This window comes from Mustela lutreola, chromosome 4 (assembly GCF_030435805.1).
Source record: "Mustela lutreola isolate mMusLut2 chromosome 4, mMusLut2.pri, whole genome shotgun sequence".
Taxonomy (NCBI): domain Eukaryota; kingdom Metazoa; phylum Chordata; class Mammalia; order Carnivora; family Mustelidae; genus Mustela; species Mustela lutreola.
The window spans coordinates 14047888-14071512 of NC_081293.1; the positions used below are offsets into that span (position 1 = coordinate 14047888).

General features: G+C 36.4%; 1 protein-coding gene across 1 annotated transcript in view; it reads right to left on the reverse strand.

The window, feature by feature from the left end:
- CCDC172 (coiled-coil domain containing 172) overlaps nt 1-23625 on the reverse strand; it is a 55536-nt gene that overhangs the window by 26485 nt on the left and 5426 nt on the right. Inside the window, exons 4-5 of the mRNA XM_059172586.1 lie at nt 3630-3746; nt 2293-2458 (exon numbers count right to left, since the gene is read on the reverse strand). Coding sequence (XP_059028569.1) covers nt 2293-2458; nt 3630-3746 — 283 coding nt within the window. The remainder of the gene's footprint in view (nt 1-2292; nt 2459-3629; nt 3747-23625) is intronic.

Consider the following 23625-nt stretch of genomic DNA (forward strand, 5'->3'; position numbering starts at 1 on the left):
TACACATCAATATCACCTCACGGATTTAAAAAATGTTATGTTCCCTATCCTCTCCCACAGATTCTGATTCAATAGGTCTTGAATGAGACTCAAACATTTAATATTTTTTAAAGCTTTCCAGATGTGTGCCTCTGTCCTACACTCTCTACCCAAAATAATTTCTCTCTCAGAACTTTATTTCCTTCATCTATAAAATCAGATTAAAAAGTATAATCCTCACATTTTTTTGCGGGTTTAATTATAAGGCAGGCAGCATCCTATGTGTTTCAGTATTATTTCATTGCATTCTCACAACAACCTTTGTTAAGGTCATGACTACTAACCCCCATCTTTACAAATGGGGAAACCGAACCAAAGAGAAGTTTGGCATCTTGCCCCAAATCACACAGCTATCAAATGGTAAAATTAAGATTTAAATGAAATCAACATGATATTAGCATTTATAGTCTTCAGGATGGCGGTTGCTTTATAGTATAAGCTTGATGAATATTACTTAAAATAGTAGTTGTCATATGTAAAGCAAATCAATACATTATTCATACTGAGAGCTCCAAGTTAGTAAAAGAGTTAAATGTGGGGGCGCCTGGGTGTCTCAGTGGGTTAAAGCCTCTGCCTTCAGCTCAGGTCATGATCCCAGGGTCCTGGGATCGAGTCCCACATCGGGCTCTCCGCTCGGCAGGGAGCCTGCTTCCTCCTCTCTCTCTCTGCTTGCCTCTCTGCCTACTTGTGATCTCTGTCAAATAAATAAATAAAATCTTTAAAAAAAAAAGAGAGTTAAATGTGTTTATTATTCTCCATTTACTAAAGGCGTCAAAGTAACAACATATTTTAGAGAGGCTTCCATTAAAAACTAATTTTGCACTTAATATCATTTATATTTTCATTCTCTATTTCCTCAACTCCCATTGACTCCAATCTATTACCACCAGTCTTTTTCTACTGCTCTACTTTATGCTACTGCACTTGACATCTTCTGATTGTCAAATTAATATCCTATTTTGTTTTCCACTAATTTGAGAAATACATATCTTGCTTTTGGCTTCTAAAATATTACTCTCGGGTGCCTGGGTGGCTCAGTGGGTTAAGCCGCTGCCTTCGGCTCAGGTCATGATCTCAGGGTCCTGGGATCGAGTCCCACGTCGGGCTCTCTATTCAGCAGGGGCCTGCTTCCTTCCCTTCCCCTCTCTCTGCCTGCCTCTCTGCCTGCTGTGATCTCTCTCTGTCAAATAAATAAATAAAATCTTAAAAAAAAAAAAAGATTAAAAAAAAATAAATAAATAAAATAAAATATTACTCTCTGCTGGGTCTCCTCTTGCCTTCTTTGACTACTCTGTCCCATTCTTTTTCTTTCTTTCCATAAATATAATCCTTTCCCAGTTTCTGGCTTCAGTCTTCACTCCTTATCTATGTTCCCTCTATATATTTTCTCTGAATAATGTCACCAACTCCTCTGGATTCAGTCCCAAACCTAATGGTCTAGCTCTAATCTTTCTTACCAGCTTCAAAACCAAATTTTCCCCTGCCACCTGGGAATCTTCCCTGGTATATTCCATATACATCTCTAACTAAAAAGACCTGAAATAAAACTCAGTCATTTTGTCCAGAAAAGGCTACAGTTCCAACATGCTTCTCTACCTCTGTTCTTCCTCCTGGTACCCTATTCTACCCAATCTCTGATATATAAAAACTATAATTCATCCCTGTCTATTTTTGTTCACCTCAATCAGTGATAAAGTCCTATCATTATGCTTATATATCTCTTTAATTTACCCTCTCTTCTCTGTGGCAATGTCTTTAGTTCAGGATCTTATCACAGATTGCAATAACCTACATGCTAGGGTTTCTGAAATGAAATTCTCCCCATGCCACTGTGTAACCTTGTTTCCTAATTTAAATTGTACTGATGGCAAAATGAAGATCATCATATCAGTCCTGTCCCTATTATAGCTTCTATAACATTGTACTATAAATATCTGCTTCATATTTGATTCTTCCACATTTTAGTTTTATATCACCATAACGCACAACAATGCCCATCACATAACAGAGAGTAATAGATAATTGCTTATTGAGTGAATGACTAAAAGCTCATGTCACATCTAATTCTAAAGAACTTGAGACCACTCACAATGTAAGATACATTTCCATTAGGATAAATAAGATAAAGATAAAAGAATAGCTATGCAATAATCAATTTACTTATGAAAAAGTTAATTTCTGGAAAATTCACTGGCTCAAAATAAGTTATTTTCATTAATGACAGATAAAAGAGGTGGCACTATATACTCATACCCCTCTTCAAAATGTTTGCCTGGTTTTCTAAGGCAGATATTTCAATCTTGACATTTTCTTTCATGAAAAGCTTTCTTTTCTTTGTTACTTCATACTCATTATTGAAGTCTGCAATTTCCTTAATAAATTTTTCTTCTTCCTCGGTCACTTTTTTCTTTGTAGCCCCCTAAAAAACAGAAACAAAAAGATCAACTATAGATGTTAATTGTAATACTATTTTTCTATAGTGATTTAAAATGCAATCATTTGGAATTACTAACAACAAAAATATAAGATCATACTTCCTGGTGTTATCAGAAAAATGCTTTATTCCTCAAGCAATATTAATAAAAAAGTGAAGCTATTGCATATTAATAACCAATAATTTCCACATGAATGTTTTATCCTTAATGTTTTGGGAGTATTACTGAGATAGAAATCCTATAACTTGTCATTATATCTGTGTTTGTTTATGTATTAAACTTAGCAGCATAGGTGCCATTTTGTCACTGCAATATGAAATTAGGTAAAATAATCAAATGTCCAAACGGGAAAATGAAAATCTACACTCAAAGGAATTACTGCTATAGAAAAACAACAAATAAGGAAATCCAAGGAAACCTTTTAAGATAGAGACAAAAAAAGTAAAATTATATATTTACTTCCAATTCAGTTCTACAAAGTAGTTTATGTTTTATGAAACATCAACATGAAGAGGAAATAAGAATTTCCAAAAACTCTGCGCCATGACAGAATCTAAATATTACTGTATTTTTCTATTTTTTCTAAGAAATGTCAACCAATTGTGAACTACATTGGGGAACTAGCCATGTTATGCATAAGCTCAAACTTTGTTGGTTCTGACTTCAAATAAATATTCTTAGTATTTTTAAATGTATTTTCTTTGAACTGTCAATTAATTGTAAGTCACATTCTTAAACTGGCCCTGTCATTTAAAACTGAGTCTGCTGGTTCTGAGTTAAGATTAAAAAAAAATAAAGAAAATCTATCTCTTCACCAAGATCCATAAATATGCCTAAAATGTGAACCTCTCTGCCTTTCAAAAGCATTAAAACCAAGGTCTGAAAGCTTGAGCAATTCAAGTCAGTTTCACTGGGTTTTTCTGTGCTTATTACAATTGCAAATAATTTCTATATTGCATATCTGCTAATAGAATTCTTTCAAACTACATCACTCTACCAACTAGTTTTCAGTAGCATTTAATACTTTTCCATATCTGAACAGGACTATCTGCCAATATGCATACGTATAATTTTCTAAAAGTACACCTAAGTATATTTAAATACTTTTCAATACAGTTAGTGGAAAAACATATTTCTAAGGAGCTGGAGACTTACAAAGGTTTGGAGAAGCATATTCCTCTGGTTTGTAATTTCACTACACTGTCTTTCTAAGGCACTTTCATGAATTTTCCAAAGCTGTAAGAGGAAGGCTTTTTCCAAAAACTGCTGAACCTTTAAAGTGAAAAAACAGAAATCAGAATGAAATAATTGTTAAACATTTTAGGATGCCTTAGCTAACAGAATAATCTGCATATTATAAGGTATTTTCTGTATTAATCTTAAATGCAAAATAAAATTTACATTAAACATCTTATTTTAGGGGCGCCTGGGTGGCTCAGTGGGTTAAAGCCTCTGTCTTAGACTCAGGTCATGATCCTAGAGTCCTGGGATCAAGCCCCACACTGGGCTCTCTGCTCAGCGGGGAGCCTGCTTCCTCCTCTCTCTGCCTGCCTCTCTGCCTACCTGTGATCTCTGTCTGTCAAATAAATAAATAAATAGTCTTTAAAAAAACCCCACAAAATCTTATTTTATATATACCACCATATATTATTTTATAATGGTTCTATCATTGCAAGTTTTATAATATTTCCCCCCAGTAAGAATATAGGCCCCTTGATGGCAGAAAATGTGTTTTCTTTTTTCTTTACAATACCTCACACAATTCTTAGCCTAGATATCAAAAGCTTTTTGACTACACATATTAAACTCTGCTTCAAGACAGCCCACGTTAAAGAACAAGTTTCTATTCTCATCACTTATGAGGAAGATATGGATGAATTAAACATGTATACAGTAAGACTAATAAAATGAGATAAAATCTATAAACCATAGGCAAAAACCCAGTCCCACGACTATAGTTATACCAAGAAAAACACAAATCTGCTAAAGTCCTCCATGCTTTTGAGAACTCATTTTTTATTTTAGTAACTCATTTGGGTTCTAGTTAGCAAAAGACATAATAAACATTAATATTGGATATGTAACTATTATTTCATTTGGGCTATAAAGAATAGCATCTCCTGAGACCATGAATATTGAAATGAAAGTCAGGAAGCTTTAATATATAAAAGCTAAAATTGATGCCAGACTGGGAATAATCTTTTCTCTATATTCAGCACTGGCCCTCATAAGAAAGCATCACTTTTAGTTTGGGGCTGTTCCCATCTCCACAGTGAAAAGAAACAGGAAATAAATTCAATTTAAATTGCAGAAAGCAAGATTTATGTTAGCCACCAGAACTTCCTGAAGGTGAGAGACAGGGTGTGAAATCTCTGTCCCAGAAGATACTGAATAGTGAAGAGCTTAAGAATAGTCTAGTCCAGAGGCAAAAGGTTGGCCTGAAAGATATTTTGAAACGATATGGCTAAAAAGTCCAGGAAATACTGGCATTAAAAAGTAACAGAAAAAAAAGTAATGGAAATAAAACAGAAAATATGGTCTTGCATATATATAATATCCTGGCACATCTGCTCACACCTTCAATACTTGTTGTGTTCTCATCAATTCTATCTTAAGAAAGACATCAATAGAGAACGATGAAAGAAATGCAATTTTCATGACCAAAGAAACTCGGAAAATACCTTTAAAGTTGGCGGAAGGAAGAATGTGGCAGTTAGTTATTTTACTATCTAAGAAGACAGAAATTAGGAAACATATGGCCAGATCTATGAAATGGTTGGGGTCCCCCAATAATGGGTCTGTGATTAAAGGAGCAAGACTGATACAAAGCGAAGGTCAAGCAAAGCTTTATTTCGCACCAAGCATCAAGAATCAAACCCAACGTTTGGGGCTTTTACAGAGAGGGCGACCCCTCTCTGTTTCACAGACTAGCTTTTATAGAGCAAAGGCCATGTGGTTGGGCCTGACCATGCAAAGGTGGCCAATGAAGTTTTAACACACAGAGAAAGCTGCACAGTCATGCTAGGTGACCAACTGAATTACAATTTACCCTAGTAGACATTTGAACCAACCTATCACCTTGGTCAGAATTGGCACCCAAAAGGCAGGGCCCACACTCCTTGGTAAGTAAGGAGACAGTATGCGCCCCCCCCGCCCCCCCACTGATTGGATATCTTCACCTGGCCTGACCCACCCTTGGATTTGGGCTTTGTTACCTGGGGCTGGTTTCCAGGACTTGTTTTTAATTAAGTTCCTGGGGCTGGGGATGGGGCGTGAGCAGAGTCAGTTTAACTTTTACAACAAAATGGCAGTTCAACCGGGGTGGGGCTGCTCTGGCTAAATAGGCCCTTACAAAATCATATAGAAGATGGAAGCAGCAAACAAAAGGAGGATCATGAATTCTATCACATTCTTTTAGAATAAGAAAATACTTCAGAGCTATTTACTATTTACTTATTATATGAGAATAAAATGAGTTTCAAAAATGTGAAATTTCTTAACATAGGTAATATAATTAATTATGGGCAAACCCACAACTAAAACCCAGCTCTTCTGATTTCCTTTCTCCTAAATTAGGACTAGAACTCTTTCAAAGTAATAGAGACACTTCTGCAACTAAGATGGACTTTAGTCTCTGATAAAAGCAGATGAAAGTATAAGTTTGAGAAACAGTAAAACCACCAGAACTTAATGAGAGAAGGTTGCTTGTAGTATATACCTAACTCTCAGAGCTGCTATTTTGGACAGTAACCATGAATGCCTGCAAAGTTGCTTTGAGACCAGATATTGGGCTGGAAAAATTCTGGTTTAATCCAATAAGGTATGTCATGTATGAATCAAAATTCTGGAATTCTAATTGTTTCCGTCACTGATCGGTTGTGAAAGACCTTTGTCGAAACCCCAAAATGAAGAAAATAGTACTTATCAGGCTAAGAAATTTTTAAGTAAGTCATAACCAAATTTATTATTCAGGTTCATAAAAGCCTTATGGTAAGAAATAAAAAATTAAGGTGTACCATTCCAGCTATCACCAACTAAGACCTAAAACTACCACTGTCCTCTTTCCTAAAAAAGAAAATAAATATTAAAGAGAGCTATTAGACAAGTTGTCATTTAATTGGAATATTTTACCATAATCTGAAAAATGAAACCTATATACCCCAAATGAAAAGTAGAGAACTATTCAAAAGCTTTATAAGAAAAGCATATCTATACATTTCCTCTTCCCCCAAACTTCTATGGGAATTATCATTTTGAGATCTTTTCAGCTTCTTTGTTGTTGTTGTTTTTATTATTATTGGTCTGCTTCTCCTCATCATTCCCACTTTCCCTCTTATATTCTGTCTTTATCTTTTAATTCCACATTTTCCTCTTTAAATCAACCTAAAAGTTCCAGAGTCAATAAGTACAGAATATTTATAGTAACACTAATTTTTAAATTCACTTAGCATCTGTGATGAAAACATTTAATACAAAATGGAATTGGCAAGTAAAGGAAAAAGCGTAATAGAAAAAGAGGCAGGAGTTAGGGAAAGCTCAAGTCAGTAACAGCAGATGCCCACAATATGATGATTCACATGGTGAAGACAACAGTAAGTTAAGGTTCCAGAAGCCACGTGGGTCTATTATTAATAGAGTTCTTTCATATTTTAATGAAACTGAAAGGACAAAGACTTGTGGATCTTCCCAGTTCCTCTCTGCCAAGTGTAAGCTGTTACTCTTAAAAACGGAAATAGCTTTTCATGGCCACCTATTTGCAGAATGTGTTTCTCATTATCCCTTTTGTTCTTTCTGTTATCATGACCAACTCCTTAAACTATTTTTCACACTCTTGTGTTTGAAAACCAGACCTACTGATATGTAAAATCTAGGTAAACAGTTCCAGATATAATCCGGAACATATTGCTATGAACACAAGACAAGGTCATTTCACAGAATAAATTATCATCAGAAACATCTCTTTTATTGTAAAAATGATGGGTGCAGATGAGAATTGGAAAGGTACTAGAAGAAATGTAAAACAGACTTAAAAATAATTTTAACTAAGGTATAATTGATTTACAGCATTATAGTAGTTTTGAGTGTACAACAAAATGATTTGATATTTATATACATTGCCAAATGATCACTACAGCAAGTATAGTTACCATTTGTGTCGAAAGGTAAAAAATCTTTTTTTTTTCTTTTGAGGACAACTTTTTTAAGATTTATTCTCTTGGCAACTTTCAGTATCACTGACTATGGTCACCATGCATTATGACCATGTATTATGACCTAAGCACTTACTTAATTTATAACTGGAAGATTGTACCCTTCAACCCTCTTCACCTATTTTGCCCCCCGCCGCCACCAAATTCCTCCCCACTGGTAACTAACCAATCTATTCTCTGTATCTATTAGTTTGGTTTTCCTTTGTTGTTAGTATGTTTTGTTTCTTCAGATTCCACAAATAAGTGAAATTATATGGTATTTGTCTTTCTCTATCTGATTTATTTCACTTAGCATAATACCCTCAATTCCATTAATGTTGTTGCAAATAGCAAGATTTCATTCTTTTTTTTATGGCTGAGTGGTATTCCATTATATATTTAGCTACATCTTCTTTATCCATTCATCCATTGATGGATACTTAGGTTGTTTCCATATCTTGACTATCATAAACAGTGCTACAGTGAACATAGGGGTATACATATCATTTCAAATTAGTGTTCCCGTTTTCTTTGGGTAAATACCCAGAAGTGGAATTGCTAGATCATACAGTAGTTCTGTTTTTAATTTTTTGAGGAACCTCCATACCATTTTCCATAGTAGTTGCACCATTTACAGTCATACCAACAGTGCAAGAGGGTTCCCTTTTCACCACATCCTTGCCAACACTTGTTATTGTCTTTTTGATTAAAAACGATCTTAACAGATATGAGGTGATATCTCATTGTGGTATTGATTTGCATTTCCCTGATGATTAGTAATGTTGAGTACATTTCCATGTGCCTGTTAGCCATCTGTACGTCGTCTTTGGGAAAATATTTATGCAGATCCTCTACCCATTTTTATTTTGTGTGTGTGTGTGTGTGTGTGTTCATGTCCACCAGCTTTAATAAGGCAGTGGGAGAATGCAGGGGTGGGGCACATCCACTGGCATTAGCAAGGCAGCTGGAGAGTGCTGTGACTGTGTGCAGGTGCCAGCAGTAGCAGGATAAAGGGAGAGGGCAAAATGGTGCTAGCAAATCAGCAAGATGGCATGAGGTGGAGGAAGAGCAGGAAAATGGCACCCACCTGTGCCTCCATCTTTACAGAGTCCCAGTAGGTCCCTGTCCCTCTGACAGATGCTTTACGATTAGGAAATAAATTTCTCCTTCACATATGTATAGTCTAGGTGCTTTTCAAACTGCTGCTTTTGCACTAGTTCTGGGGCAAATGATTCTATACATGAGCCCTTTAAGAGCAGAACCTTCATTTCCTACACCCTTTGGATCTCCCGGATGTAATAAGTACCACTGATTTTCAAAGCCAGATGTTTTGAGGGTTCATTTCTCCCATCTAAGTCCCGAGTGCTAGTAAGCCTGATGCTGATGTGCTTCTCAGGCATAAGCTCCATATTTGTGATCTCCCTCCTGATAACGGGTTGGTGTGCCAAGGTAGAAGAGGGTTCTGGTGAGACCACGTTTCTGCCTCTCCCACCCGTCTCAGTGTGGCCCCATCTATTATCCTTTGTTGCGGAGAAACTTTTCAGCTAGTTTTCAGGTCTTTTTCAGAGGGAATTTTTCCTTACGTAGCTGTAGATTTGGTGTGTATGTGGGAGATGAGTTCAGATATGCCTGTTCTACCATCTTGAACCACTTCCCAAAATATTTTTGTACATATCTTTCCCAATCAGGGAAAAGTTTGAGTTGAGGCACTATCTTCTATCCATGGTAGCTTGGACATCTTTCATAAATCAGCACCTCAGAGACTACTAACACTGTATCCTAAGTTACCCAGGAATGTCAAGGGGTTATAACAACAAGAAGAAAAGGTAGAAGGTTCCTAGTAGCAGTAATACAAATTTCTCTTTCTCATCTCTCTTCTTCCTCTGACTACAAATGAAGAGAAATATTTGCATGCAGCCTTAAAGTTATATTCTAGAATCAAATAGCCAAGCTTTGTCAGAAAATATTGCTGTTTTGGAGAATTTTAATTTATAGCAGTGCCAACACTCAGGTTAATTCTGCTTCCCTCAGCAATAAAGGCTTTTTTCTTTCCCTGTTTTATTCCTCTTGGGATATTTGATTTTTCAACAGAGCTTATAGTTTTCCCAGTAAGCTGACTTATCTGGTCAACTAGGTCAGCTTTCAGCATAGCCATGATTTGTGACTCTTCACTACTCTTGCTGCCTGGGTGCCTTTAGGTATTTTTCTACCAGAAGAACTCGAAAACTGAAAATGACTGAGAATTCTAAATTAATGTTTAGGTCCAAGTAAGCAAAGTACAAAGCTACTCTTTGTGTGGCTGCTGTTGTTTAAAATATTCTCAGACTTTAGGAACTGACATTTTACTGATCAAATGATCTACCCCACAGTGTAAGGCAACTTTGCCTAAGAGAGTTATGTAGATTTCACATTTGTAAGCTCATAGTAATTGGGGGGAAGAATGTGTTTTGACTATAATAAAAGACATTTTAAATGCTAGAGGTACATCAGTGAATATTGTATCAATAACAGATATGAAGGTTTTATAAAAGAAAAATATCTATTTTTTATAAATCTATTTTTAAAAATTTAAATTCAATTAGCCAACATATATCATTAGTCTCAAATGTAGTGTTCAACAATTTATCAGTTGTATATAAAACCCAGATGCAGTACTTAAAGGAAAACTCACTATGACACAGGAATCCCAATGTAGGAAGTTTCAATATCAGGAAATATTAATCCTTACATGGCTCATAAGACTTTTCATGATCTGCGCTCCTTTATTTACTGTCCAACCTTATCGTCTACTACTCTCCTCTTCATTCACTTTCTCCAGCCACACTGGCCTTCTTGTCATTCCCCAGATTTACCAGGTGCACTCCCTCATTACGACCTTTGTACTGACTGTTCTCTGCCTGAAAATCTTCTTTCCCAGATTCCTTCTGGTTCATTTCTTTACCTCAGTCAAGTCTTAGCTCATCTTTCATCTTTCTATTGGTGGTTATTAAGATGCCAGATAAGACTACTGCTATTTAAGTTTGTTCTGGAAGTTCTCATTAATGCAATATGGCAAGAAAAGGGAATAAGAGATACAATTATCAAAAAGCTGGTACACAGCTCTCTTTCATTTGTTTAGGTAAATGTTACTGTTACATACCCAATAAATCTAAATAAATCTATTGAAAACTGTTAGAAATAAAAAAGAATCCAGTAAAAAAGTTAGTAACAAATAAATATAAAAAACAAAGTATCTTTTCTAGTTACCAACAATAAATAGGAAAAAAGCATGGACAAGATTTCATTCATAACAGTAACCACATAAAGAAAACACAAATAAGCTTTAAAAATATGAGACCTATATGGAAAAAAAAAAAAAACCCTCTACTCAAGAACATAAAAGATCCAAATAAATAAAATGATAGGCTTTGTCCTTGGATGCAAAGATGGAAATACACCAATTCTTCCTGAATTATCACATAACTGTAGTAGAGTCTTAATTAAAACCCCATAATTTTGTTAGATTTTGACAAAATGATTTCAATTTTATCTAGAAAAACAAAAAACCTGAAAAGAATCAGGAAACTTCTAAAAAAGAAACTATCTTTCCAGAGAAACAAAGATACTTAGAAGCAAATGTAATTAAGTAAATATGTTACTGGCACTGAAACAAACAGATTAATAGAAGGGTATAGGCTATCTAAAAACAAATATATATGCATTACGGTATCATAAAGATGGTGCTTTTAGTCAGTGGAGATCATGTGATATTTACCCAGGGAAAAATGGAGAAAGAGTCATTTTTATTTATTAAAGAAAAAAATACTGGAAAAGTACTGGAAAAACACACTGTTTAAAAATCTTGGAGTGGGGTAGGCTTTCCCAAGCCTGGGATGGATTTCAGATTTAATCTTTTAATTTAATCTTTTAAAAGATTAAAAATTCTAGCAACACAAACATTCTAAACTTTGAGTAGATAAAATATGTCATAAAAAGCCAAGCTACAAATAATAAAATTTGCAACGGATGACAAAGAAAGGGCAATATCTGTAACTTATAAAAAGTTAGATGTCAATAAGAAAAAGACAAGGAAAGGATTTGAATAAGCAAAACACATAGTAAACATTAGCAATCAATGAAAAAATATATAAGTAAACAAAAAGTTCAAATTAAAACTATAAAAAGATGCCACGTTTTCTTATATTTGCCAAAACAACTGACAATTTCAATTATACCAGTAGTGAAAATGTGGGAAAATAAACTGGAACAACTTTTTTGGATGACAGTTTGGAGATTCTCAAAAGCCTTAACAGTATATAACTATTGATAGAGCAATTTGATTTATAGGACTTTATCCTAAAAAAACCAAGTGCACCTAGATGCATGTGCAAGATTGTCATCACAGTGATAGTAATAATAGTAATTTATTATTAATAATAGTATTTATCAGTATGAAAGCAGTTACCTCAAATATGATATAGCCATTGAGTGGAATACTATGCATTCATTAAAAACTGCTTATTTAGACATATATTTACTGAGATACGTGGGATACAGTAAATGGAAAAAAAGCAAATCATTTCAGAAAAAAAATACATGCACTTATAAATAATTCTGAAAGAAGATCTATGAAAATATTAACTATAGAGTGGAACTATGAATAGCTTTCACTCTGTGTTTGACCTATTTATATTTTTGGAATAATTTGCAATAAATACATACTACTTTTATGAAGAATTAAAACAATTAAACTAGTCCAATTCAGAAAACAAAAATGTCTGCTGCATGTTCATCAAAAATGATAGGAGGTCCTCATATTTCCTGAGAATATAAGCCACTCTTCCAGTAGCAACATAAGCAAGTGCTCCTAATAAAGATGGAGACAAAGAGGAGCTCATAATAAAGAAAAAAAGACCACTTTAGAGACCATTTAATCCATTTTTTCTACAGTGGCAATCACATATCTCCCATTCCTTCCTCTTTTCTGTCTTCTCTTGGGAGAAATTAATTATAATTTTAACCAGGAAAAACTGGACTATGTTTAAAGTCATGAAAGTAGACTGAATCAAAGAAGCTGAGGTAGGCAACCTTTCAACTTATCTTGAGCTATTAATTCAGGCAATAACAATTCATAAAACCACATAAGTACCAAAGGCTGTATGAGATACTCTTCTCAGCAACATCAAGATCACAGGCACAGCTGCAAGTAGCCAGTTTGCTTTTGACCTCTTTCATTCACCTTTTTTGAACCCGTCTAGTGTTACAAAATCCATAGCCAACCCAAATCTAACCTTCTCAAAATAACCCCCATACTCCAAAATTACTCTTTCCCTTCTCCTCAAATAAAACTCCCATTTCCAAAGCACTGCTGATACAGCTAGATACTAATATGATTAGGGAAAGAGCAGTAATGCACAAATACTGATAGGCCAAGAACATTTGTACTGATACTTCTTAATCTGAAAGACTCACTGGGGAGATACTTTGAAATAAGGTGACTTCTGTGTTATTTGACAACGCAGGAGGTAGTACCTTATCTTACCTATCACTACATCTTCCTATTCTGTCAGGATATAAAACAATGGAATGCTGCAGGCAGTGATTTTTCATGTACTGCTTTTAATGGAAGAACTATAAAATGTCACAGATTCTTTAAAACAGACATTTTCCTCCTCATAATAAGAAAACTTGGCACATGAGCATGAAAAGATCCGACCTCAGTCAAGTACACTACAAGAAATGGTGGGGGGATGGGGGAAGGGAGACACATATTCACATCAACTTGTTAACCAGCAGCTTTAGCTTTAGGAAGACAGTTCATTCTTTAAGAACTGGAGCAAACAAGAATGGGACAAAGAAATGTGTATATTGTACCTGTTGGCAAGCTGTAAGTCTGGACAGTTCTCACATAGAAACAGCAGGAAACCCCCCCCCCCAAATGCTGTAATGAAAGATTAAAAAATAAAATAAAATTATCCAAAAGCTTATCAAAAAAAAAGTACTATAAGTCTCTGTAAGATATTACTGTTACATGGTACAAAAAGATAAATTTTGTTAATCAATTATGTCAATACCAAGACAAGGCAAAGTTATGTCCCCCAAAAAAACAAGAGTAAAAGAGCAAGTAAGGACATAAGAGAGTAATATAAAATAAAATAAAATAAAAAGCTGAGATAATAAGGAAGACAGGAAATGAAAGAAATATTAAAAAAGAAAGCCCAACAGAACTTCTAAGTTTAGAGTATTAAATAACAGAACTAACACTGCAAAAGATAGAATCAGTAATGTAAAGTATAAAGAGTTCTCTAAGGCTGCTGAGAAGATCACAGGTTCAGAGAACAAAGATCTAATCTTATAAGGAATAGGGGAACACAAAAAAGAAATCACAAGTAATAGTTGAGGTTAAAAAGAGAGTTGAGGTTAAAACGGGAGGTTACAATTGGGTTAAAATAGTTGAGGTTAAAAAGTAATAGTTGAGGTTAAAATGGGGGACACCCATAGTCTAGAAAAAACTAACAGGTACATCTGTGAATAGATTTGGAATTATAAGAATAAAAAATCTGCACAATCAACCAGGGAAGAAAAAATGGAAACAGTTTACCTGAAAAGGATTTTAATAAAGCAGCCTGAGGTGCACCTAGGTGGCTCAGTCCGTTAAGCATCTGCCTTTGGGTCAGGTCATGATCTCAGGATCTTGGGATTAAGTACCAAATCTGGCTCCCTGCTCAGCAGGGAGTCGGCTTCTCCCTCTCCATCTGCCTCTTCTACCCTCCCACCCCACCCCTGCTCTTGCCAGCACGTGTACATGCACACTCTTATCTCAAATAAATAAAACCAAAAAAAGGCTGATTTCAGTATTTTTCTTCTGCATTAATAAATTTCAAAAATCAGTAATGCCACTTCTTGTGACAATCCCTGGATGTTGTATGGAAGTACCAAATCACTAAACTGTACTCCTGAAACTAGTATTACACTGTATGTTAACTAACTGGAATTTAAATAAAAACTTTTAGAAAATCAGTAGTGTTAGATCTACGTAATTTTCTATAAATAGGCATGAGCCAGGAATTCTGTATACAGACAAATTTTCATTCAAGTGTGAAAACAATAGAGAGAAATTTAAGATCTTAATGACTTAGAAAATTCATCATGCATAATAGTCCCTGAAAAATTACTTGAACAGTTATACAGACTGACCAGAAGACGAAAAAGAAATAAAAATCCAAGAATGAGGAAGTTGAAGCATTAAAAAATTTTAAAGTTAAGAAATTAAAGTTAAGAATTCTGGTTAATATGGCAGTCTAAGCAAATGTGGGAAGGACCCACTTTCTGCTCAAATATAGAGGAATGCTATATAAAATAGAACTACATTTAAAATAAGATATCATTTACATAGTCAAATTGAAAGCAAGAATGGGAAATTGTCATGCCAAACACAAAGAGGTGACTCAGGTTAAAAATAGTGTGCTAGAATTTAAGTCCAAGGGGTATCCTTGAGATTGGGTACAGGTGTTAGGGGCTAGAGTTTTAAATGCCTACATAAGACCAAAAGTCAAGACCAGAGGGAGCTGGAACTGGGCTCACTGGATAGTCAGGAATTGAGCAATGTCTATGCCAGCTGTGCAAGTGGAATAACAAAACTCCATTCATTGGTTTAGAGAAGCAGCATATAAATGAGCTGCCACCATTGAGCCATGAGTGGAAGGTGTCATCTCCAAGAAGCTCCAACCCCAAGCTTGAATGGTTCATGGATATGAGATTTATGTATCTCTCACTCATGTACTGCAGAAATCCTAAGCTCAGAAATTAACATAAAAACTGGTTCTGAACAAGTGATATTTGTACACCCCTCGCAGCCAGGGTGATACTGTTCCATAGGGATGTCTTTTTTATCAAGGGAATATGTGGTACCCTAGGAAACATAAGCCCTGCTAAAGATAAGTTCACAACAGAAAAATCTGAAGCTCTTAAGAATATACACCATTACATAAGAAAGCCACCAGCTAAAACAAGGAGAATTCACAGAAGAGAAGAGAAAACAGAATCCTATGAGAAAAGTTTTAATTTATTCACTCAGTAATATTTATTTAACACCCTCTACAATTGAAGCCAGCACATGGACACTGTTCTAGAACTGGGAATAACAGTAGCGAACAAACTGGATACATTTGTATTCCTTGTGGAGCTTACATTCCTTTGGGGGGAGACAAGTAATAAACAGATCGATATAAAATATGTCATGAGGCAGTAAGTGTTACAAAATAAAGGATTGTGAACAAGGAGAGATGGGACTGGGTGATACCATTTGATATACTGGAGGTCAGAGAGGGTCCTCTCCAGCAGTCATTACCAAACTTTTTGGTCTCATGACCTTTCTGTGTTAAGGACTTTATAGTCTTAAAAAATTACTGAAGACATTTTTGTTAGATTGTTTTCATAAGCTAGACCTATTATTATTTTCTGTATCAGATATTAAAACAGAAATTTTAAGAAACATTTAATTCATTAATTAATTTAATAAATTAATTTAATTCATTAATTCATGAAGAACTAATGTAACAGTAAATTTATTGCATGTTTAAAAATATATACCTAAGAAAAAATAGTATTCCCCCCCCAAAAAAAATAGTAAGAAGAGATGGGTTTACATTTCTTTGCGAATCTTTTTAATGTCTGCCTTAATAGAAGACAACTGAATTCTCACATCTACTTCTTTATTCAATCTTTTGCAATACATTTTTTGGTTGAAGTACATGCAGGAAATCTGGCCTCACACAATGTATTTTAATACCCTTTTCAAATGATAGTGGGTATGCTTGATACTGTACCTGAACTAAACCAGTGAAAGTTCCTTAAAGGTTAGTTGCAGTGTGGAATCATTTTAGAGAACTTTCCACCTTCCATTACAATAAAACCTGTTGGTCTATCCTGTGCTTTCAGAGGATATTTTATCCATGTATGGTTTTGTGACATGTGCTGGTCATTTGGGAAATACTGCTTCACTGAACTATTATTCCGATCCTCCAAATGTTAATACATTTAATTATATGATACTAAAAAATAACATTTATTAATATCATTAACAAACCGATCAGAAAAATCTTTAAGTATTGGGAAAAATACTGTCAAGTTTATAGTGACAGATAAGAGTCTTCGAAAATTCAGACTTTTGTTTGAAAGGTTGAATATTATCATTGGCAAGATACTACTACTACTACTATCAGTTGTTTGTCTCAAAATGTCAGGGTCACTTCATTTTTGAGAAAATTTTGCCAAGTACTCAAGTTCAAATAACTATAGCCTGTCAGTTATTCAAGTAAAAATGGTGTTCCAGGGGAGGGCAAAGAAAAATAAGGTTAGTTCATTTTGTAACTCAAACATGTAAGTACTCTCCCTTGAGACAGTCATTGTACTTTGGAATATAGGTACTTTATGTGAACTTCCATTTCATCACACACGGTATTAAAAACTCACAGACCCAATGGTCAACTTCAAAGCAATCAAGGTGTGTAGTGAAACTGGTGGGTTCTGTTCTTTACTGTGAGCTTACAGCAGTGAAGAAGACAAGGACTACTAGAGCAGTTGGGTGCCACTGCCTTGATTTGTGCTAAGCACCAGCGGTTTTACCCATCATCGCCTTTACTTACCATCAATGTGAGCGCAATCGCGGTGAAAATGGCAAATAATGCCTTCCCATCATTAAGAAAATAGTTTGACCTCACAGACCTCCTGAGGGAGTCTTGGGGATGCCTAGGTTGCAGGTACACTTTAAAAACCATAGCTCTTGGGGCGCCTGGGTGGCTCAGTGGGTTAAAGCCTTTGCCTTCGGCTCAGGTCATGATCCCAGGGTCCTGGGATCGAGCCCCACATTGGGCTCTCTGCTCAGCAGGGAGCCTGCTTCCACCACTCTCTCTCTCTCTCTCTGCCTACTTGTGATCTCTGCCTGTCAAATAAATAATAAATAAAAATCTAAAAAAAAGAAAAATGCTTTTTTTTTTTTAAAAAAAGGGGGAGTTTCCTTTAAAAACCATAGCTCTCAAGTGGCAACTGTAACCTCAGGTAAAGAGCTATCAAAATTTGCATGTCTTGACGCAAAGTCTCACATTCCAAAGTGGAATGGTTGGCCACCCTGCTGAAAGAGACCTAAAAGAAGCGAGTAGTCACAAGACACCCCTAGCTGCGGGAAGAAGCATTGCAGGCAGAGGAGACAGCAGTGCAAAATCCCTGAAGTCAAAGAATGGTTTACAGATTCCAGAATAAAAGAACCCATTGCAAAGGCAAACACCCTTAGAAAAACAGACTACCACCACAAAAATGCCCAGTGCTGTTCTCTAAGGACATCTTGTGCCCTCATCTATTTTTATGCTTCAATAACTTGTGACAGATATGAAGAGGTTTTCTTTACAGAACCACACAGAAAACATCAAAAGTTATTACAAACTTTTTTTTTTAGAAAGGAGAACATCAAGAATTTTGAGTTTACAGTTAAGTTTATACATGGAAGCTGTTTGATGCCAACTCTCAAATTCAGGTAGAGAATCATTATGTAATTTATTTCCAGTTATTCATGGTGTGATGCAGAAGTTGCTTAATGAATGTTTGTTGAATGAATAATTACCCAATGTGTGATTGGAGATATTTAGAAATGAGGAACACAGTTAATTGATTTTCTAAGAAATCACAAAACGCATAAAGGCCAACTTTTGAAAGGGCAATCTTTTGTGCTGTGTAGTTTTAGGAGGTTAGCAAACTAAATGTACTCTCATGCCTTCTGCACACTGAGCCACTAACTTACTACTGTTCTTTATTTAGAGAACCCTTCTGTCAGTTCCTGGAAAGGAAGTTGTTTTATTGTTTTTTGTTTTTTGTTTTTTTCCTGTTGAGAACACTTCTAACATTTCAGGCTAAACAATTTACTTAGAGTAGCTCTTTGAAGAGAAAAGGAAAGGAAGGAGAAAAGAAAAGAGAAACGAGAAGAAAGAAAACACAAGAGAAGAGAAGAAAGAAATAGGCACACTGGTGGAGATTTTATACAATTAGAAACAGTGCAGTAGATTTTCCACTTTGTGGACCCAAGCCAGGAAGTGTGCAACTTTTGTGATTTATTTTATAGGAACTTCCAAATAGAAACGCTATCTGGCATACTGTTATGGAGTTTGCTCTAAACTGCTATTACCATGAAATATTCTTCGAATTTTCTTAAGATCATGAAAACAAAGTTGAGAAAAAGGAGTTCAATAAATGCTACATGTAATATTTTTCACTTCAATTAGAAATGTAATCATTTCAGTTCTATCAGTATGAAGAGCGATCACTACTCAGAGACTAGTGCCCCCCAATAAAAGAATTGGAACCATGGACACAACCATTAATCAAACAGCTCATCCTACGACTAGATATGCCAAATGGCCAACAAGCACCTGAAAACACGTCAAGCATTAATGTCATTAAGGAACTTGAAATATAAACCAAAACCAAAGTGTAAACCAGATATTGTCTCACACCTGCTAAGATGGCTTTAACACAAAAACAAAACAAATAAAAACCCAGAAAATCCCAAGTGTTCATGAGGCTATAGAGAAACTGGAGGCCTGGGATGCTGCTGGCGGCAAGTAAGATTGGTGCTGCTGCTATGCAGTCTGGCATTTCCGTAAAAAGTTAAACCTATCCTAACCATAAGACTCGGAAATTCCACTCCTGGATGGAATACCCAGAACTGAAAATGTATGTTCATACAAAAACTTACAGGCAAATATTCATAGTGACATTATTCATAATAGCTAAAAAGTGCAAACAACCCCATGTCTATTAACTGAAGAATGGATAGACAAATCTGGTATATCCATACAATAGAATATTCTTCGGCCATAGAAAGGAATGAAGTAGCGATACATGCTACAATATGGATGAACCTTGAAAACATGCTCAGTGAAAGAAGCCAGTCAGAAGAGGCCAGCTATCCTAGAATTCCACTTACAGGCCACGTCTGGAGACAGAAGTAGACTAGTGGTGACTTAGGGCTGGTGGGGTTTGACGGAGATGGAGAGGAACTGCTAAGGGCATGAAAATGTTCTGTAATTGGTGATGACTGTATAACTTTTTGAATAGACTATATTGAGTAGACTATAAATACTGCTTTGTAACTTACAAAATGTATCTTTATTTTTTAAAGTCACATAATAGCTATGTCCCCACTCCCAGCTTAAGAAATGAAACATTATGTGTACGGCTCAAGTGACCTGTATACCCTTCCCTGATTACATTTATCTTTCAACCCCCATCAGAGATAATCACTACTGATGTTGCTACTTATCATCCCATGCATGTCATTAAACTTCACTATAAATTTATAATCCCTCATAGATGTTTTGTGTGTTTTTAAATGGTATCATACTTATGTACCTTCTATAGGTTGTTTTTTTATCATAATATTATGTTTTCAAGATTTGTGGATTTTTTGGGGGGGTCATTATTAAGTGGCTTTTTCACAATGACATTTAGCACTTAGAATTCTGAGATCATACTCCCAGGAATAATAACTGAATCTGTTAACTGTCTTTGTCTACTTTTTAAAAATCAATTCAATCAGGTGATTCCTTCAAACATCTCAAACTCTCATTGAGCTCTTGTTCAAAATAAAGGCATTTTAAGTGCATGCAATAACATAACGGCTTTTTTAGGACTCCAACATAAAACGACTCTTGCTTGACTGAGGGGTAACTTACAAAATCTTGCACTGTATCCTTGCATACATGACAAATCATACTAAGATTAAGCGATAAACATAATTAACCTTACATATTCCAACCAACAACAGGGCTTCTCTACATGGTCATTCTGGCTTTGACCACTGAAATATTTCTTGTAGTCAATGTGGTTGCCTCCCAAACATGCATTCCTCCTTTCCTTGGTTAACTATTGGTTTTTGGAAACCTGTACTATCCCTAGACAGCCCACTGAATTTGGGAGAATTTACTACCTTTGATCACAGCTATTGAAAGAAAGTATAGAGAAGGTATCCGATGAGGATAATTCCTTTGCAATTTAGAGAAAGCTTCAAACAAACTTCCTTTTCTCTCTCCCTGATTTAGAAGGTAAAATCATGTGGCTCTGGGAGTTGTTAGTTACTTTTAGGGGAACATAAGGACAAGCATTCTGCCATTCTTCTTTATTAATAAAACTCCAATTTTAAGATTTTTTTAAAAAATTTATTTGACAGACAGAGATCACAAGTAGGCAGAGAGGCAGGCAGAGAAAGAGAGGAAGGGGAAGCAGGCTCCCACTGAGCAGAGAGCCCAATGCGGGCTCGATCCCAGGACCCTGGGATCATGACCTGAGCCCAAGGTAGAGGCTTTAACCCACTGAGCCACCCAGGTGCCCCAAAACTCCAATTTTATTCAGTGCAGTAACGCATCCAGTTAAAAGTATTTACATTCCTAGGCTCCATTTTCCAAGGTTGGCCATGTGACAAAATTCTAATCCTTAGGATGCAGGACTAAGCCCTTAGAGAGGGCTTTCCTTGCACCACAACAATGATAAAGCCGCATGAGAAGTCCTTTGATTTCCATGCCCTCCTCTTCTTCCTCCTGGATCCAGATAGGACGCCCGCAGCCAGAGCAGTGCTGTGACCACAAGGATGAAAGCCATATGCTCAGCCTAGCGGGATGGAAAGAATATACCGCGGTCTTTCACGACTTTCTTGAGCAATTTTAATAAATGGCCAAGGATCTCCTACCTCCAGCCTTTCTGTAACACAGAAAAAAATAACCCCTTATTCGGTAAGGCCACCGTGGTTACATTTTTGTTAACAAGCAACCTGATGCAATTCCAAAGGATTTAATGGTGGACTCAGAGGTTGGGTTTTCAAATATTTAAGCCAATCGTTTCTCGATACGTTTAAGCCATTTTGAACGGAATTTCTATTATTTGCAGCCAAAACCACCCAAACTGAGAGGGCCTTCTAAGGAAGGGGTGGTGCTTCTGACTGGCCTCTTAACACTCAGGGGCTAACCTGCTGCCTGACTAAAGTAGATCTTTACTAATGAGGAGCCCCTGTGATGACAGGGAAACTTCTACTAACTCGTGGTGCTACCTGGCTTGCATAAGGCCACCTAACAGTAAAAGCAGATGAACAAAGAAATAAAACATTCTTATTAATAATTTCATTAAACACATAGGACACATACTCGTCAAAATTGTTGAACTAGTAAAGCTAGGCTTTCAGAGAACCATGCTTTTAGTTTCCTGTCACTGTCTCCAAACTTTCCTATAACCTCACCCTTTCCTTATTCTGCTCTGTATGCTACACTACAGCAGCTAAGAGTGAGGGTTCTCGGGGGTGTCTTATTGGCTGAGTCGGTTAAGCGTCTGCCATCAGCTCAGGTCACGATCCCAGGATTCTGGGATCCAGCCTGGCATCAGGCTCCCTGCCCAGCAGGGAGTCTGCTTCTCCTTCCGCCCTCCCCCTGCTTGTGTTCTCTCTCTCAAATAGATAAATAAAATCTTTTTTTTTTTAAAAAAAAAGGAGACTCATTTAGTTAACCCCATATACGTTCAAATCTTCCATTTATTATGATGATGATGATGATGTGACCTCATGCAAGGTACTAAATTTCTCTGGATCTCAATTTTCTCAAATGAATAATGGAATAATTCTATCTCACAGGGTGCTTGAGAGAGTTAATGGAGTTAAGGTTTGTAAATGCTTAGCATAAGGTCTGATTTACAGTAATGACGTGCTCAATACCTACTACTTTCAGGGGTTTTTTTTGGGTTTTTGTTTTAAATTATTTATTTATTTGAGATAGCATGAGCAGGGAGCAGGGGGAGGGGCAGAAGAAGAGGGAGAAGCAGACTCCCCGCAGAGCAGGGAGCTCAATGCTGAGCTGGATCCTATGATCCTGGGATCTTGACCTGTGCCAAAGGCAGCTTCTTAACTGACTCAGCCACCCAAGTGCCCCTTATTTTGTTTTCACAACAGAAATATCACTGCCCGGGACACCTGGGTGGCTCAGTGGGTTAAGCCCACTTCGGCTCAAGTCATGATCCCAGGGTCCTGGGATCAAGTCCCGCATGGTCTCCTTCCTTGGCAGGGAGCCTGCTACTCGCTCTGCTTCTGCCTGCCTCTCTGCCTGCTTGTGTGCTCTCTCTCTCCTTCTCTCTGACAAATAAATAAATGAAATATTAAAAAAAAAAAAGAAAGAAAGAAAGAAAAAGAAATCTCACTCCTCTCATCTAAGGCTAATTCTTACCTTATGTTCTAGGTCCCACCCAACCTCCTTCCACCTCCTCACGGGCTTTTAACTACGGATTGTATTTTCTCTCTAGTCTATTTTCAACCTCTTTCTATAGGCCCCTTCCCACTAATATGCGTAACAATGGCCATGAGAATGATAATGAAGATGATGGCACTTGAAGCATAGATAGAATTGTCCTTTGTTGAGGAAGCACATCTCCTTGATAAAAGGAAGAAAATGGGAGAAGATGGGTTTTCACTTAGGCAGGGCTGGAGATCAGCAGGGGGGAAAATAAAATATCTCCTGGTGGATGGTTTCGATTTTCTCTGAAACAAAAGGCAAAGTTATCTCCTGAGAGTTAAGTAGTTCAGAAGACAGGATCAAATATAGAAGTGAAGATTGAAATAGTCCTTAGAGTGAGAAAGAAATGCAGTAGTATTTCCAGACCCTGTGGAAGTCTCCATGGAAGCTGAGGCTCACATTCATGACTACTAGATCCAGTCTCTGCCAGAATTGCCAACACTGTAGCAGGTAATTGGGTCACTTGGAGTTGCACTGTTGCCCAGGGAGTAAAAAAAAAAAAAAAAAAGGACAGAGGTCAGGAGGAAGAGTGGAATGACCAGTTCTAAGGGCAAAGGAGAGTACCCAGCGAGTTAGCAGGATAACAGAAAAAAGCAGTGGTGAAAAGATGGTAGAACATAGCATAAGCTACCATAAACAGGTAGAGAAATGTCCTGGAATTAGCAC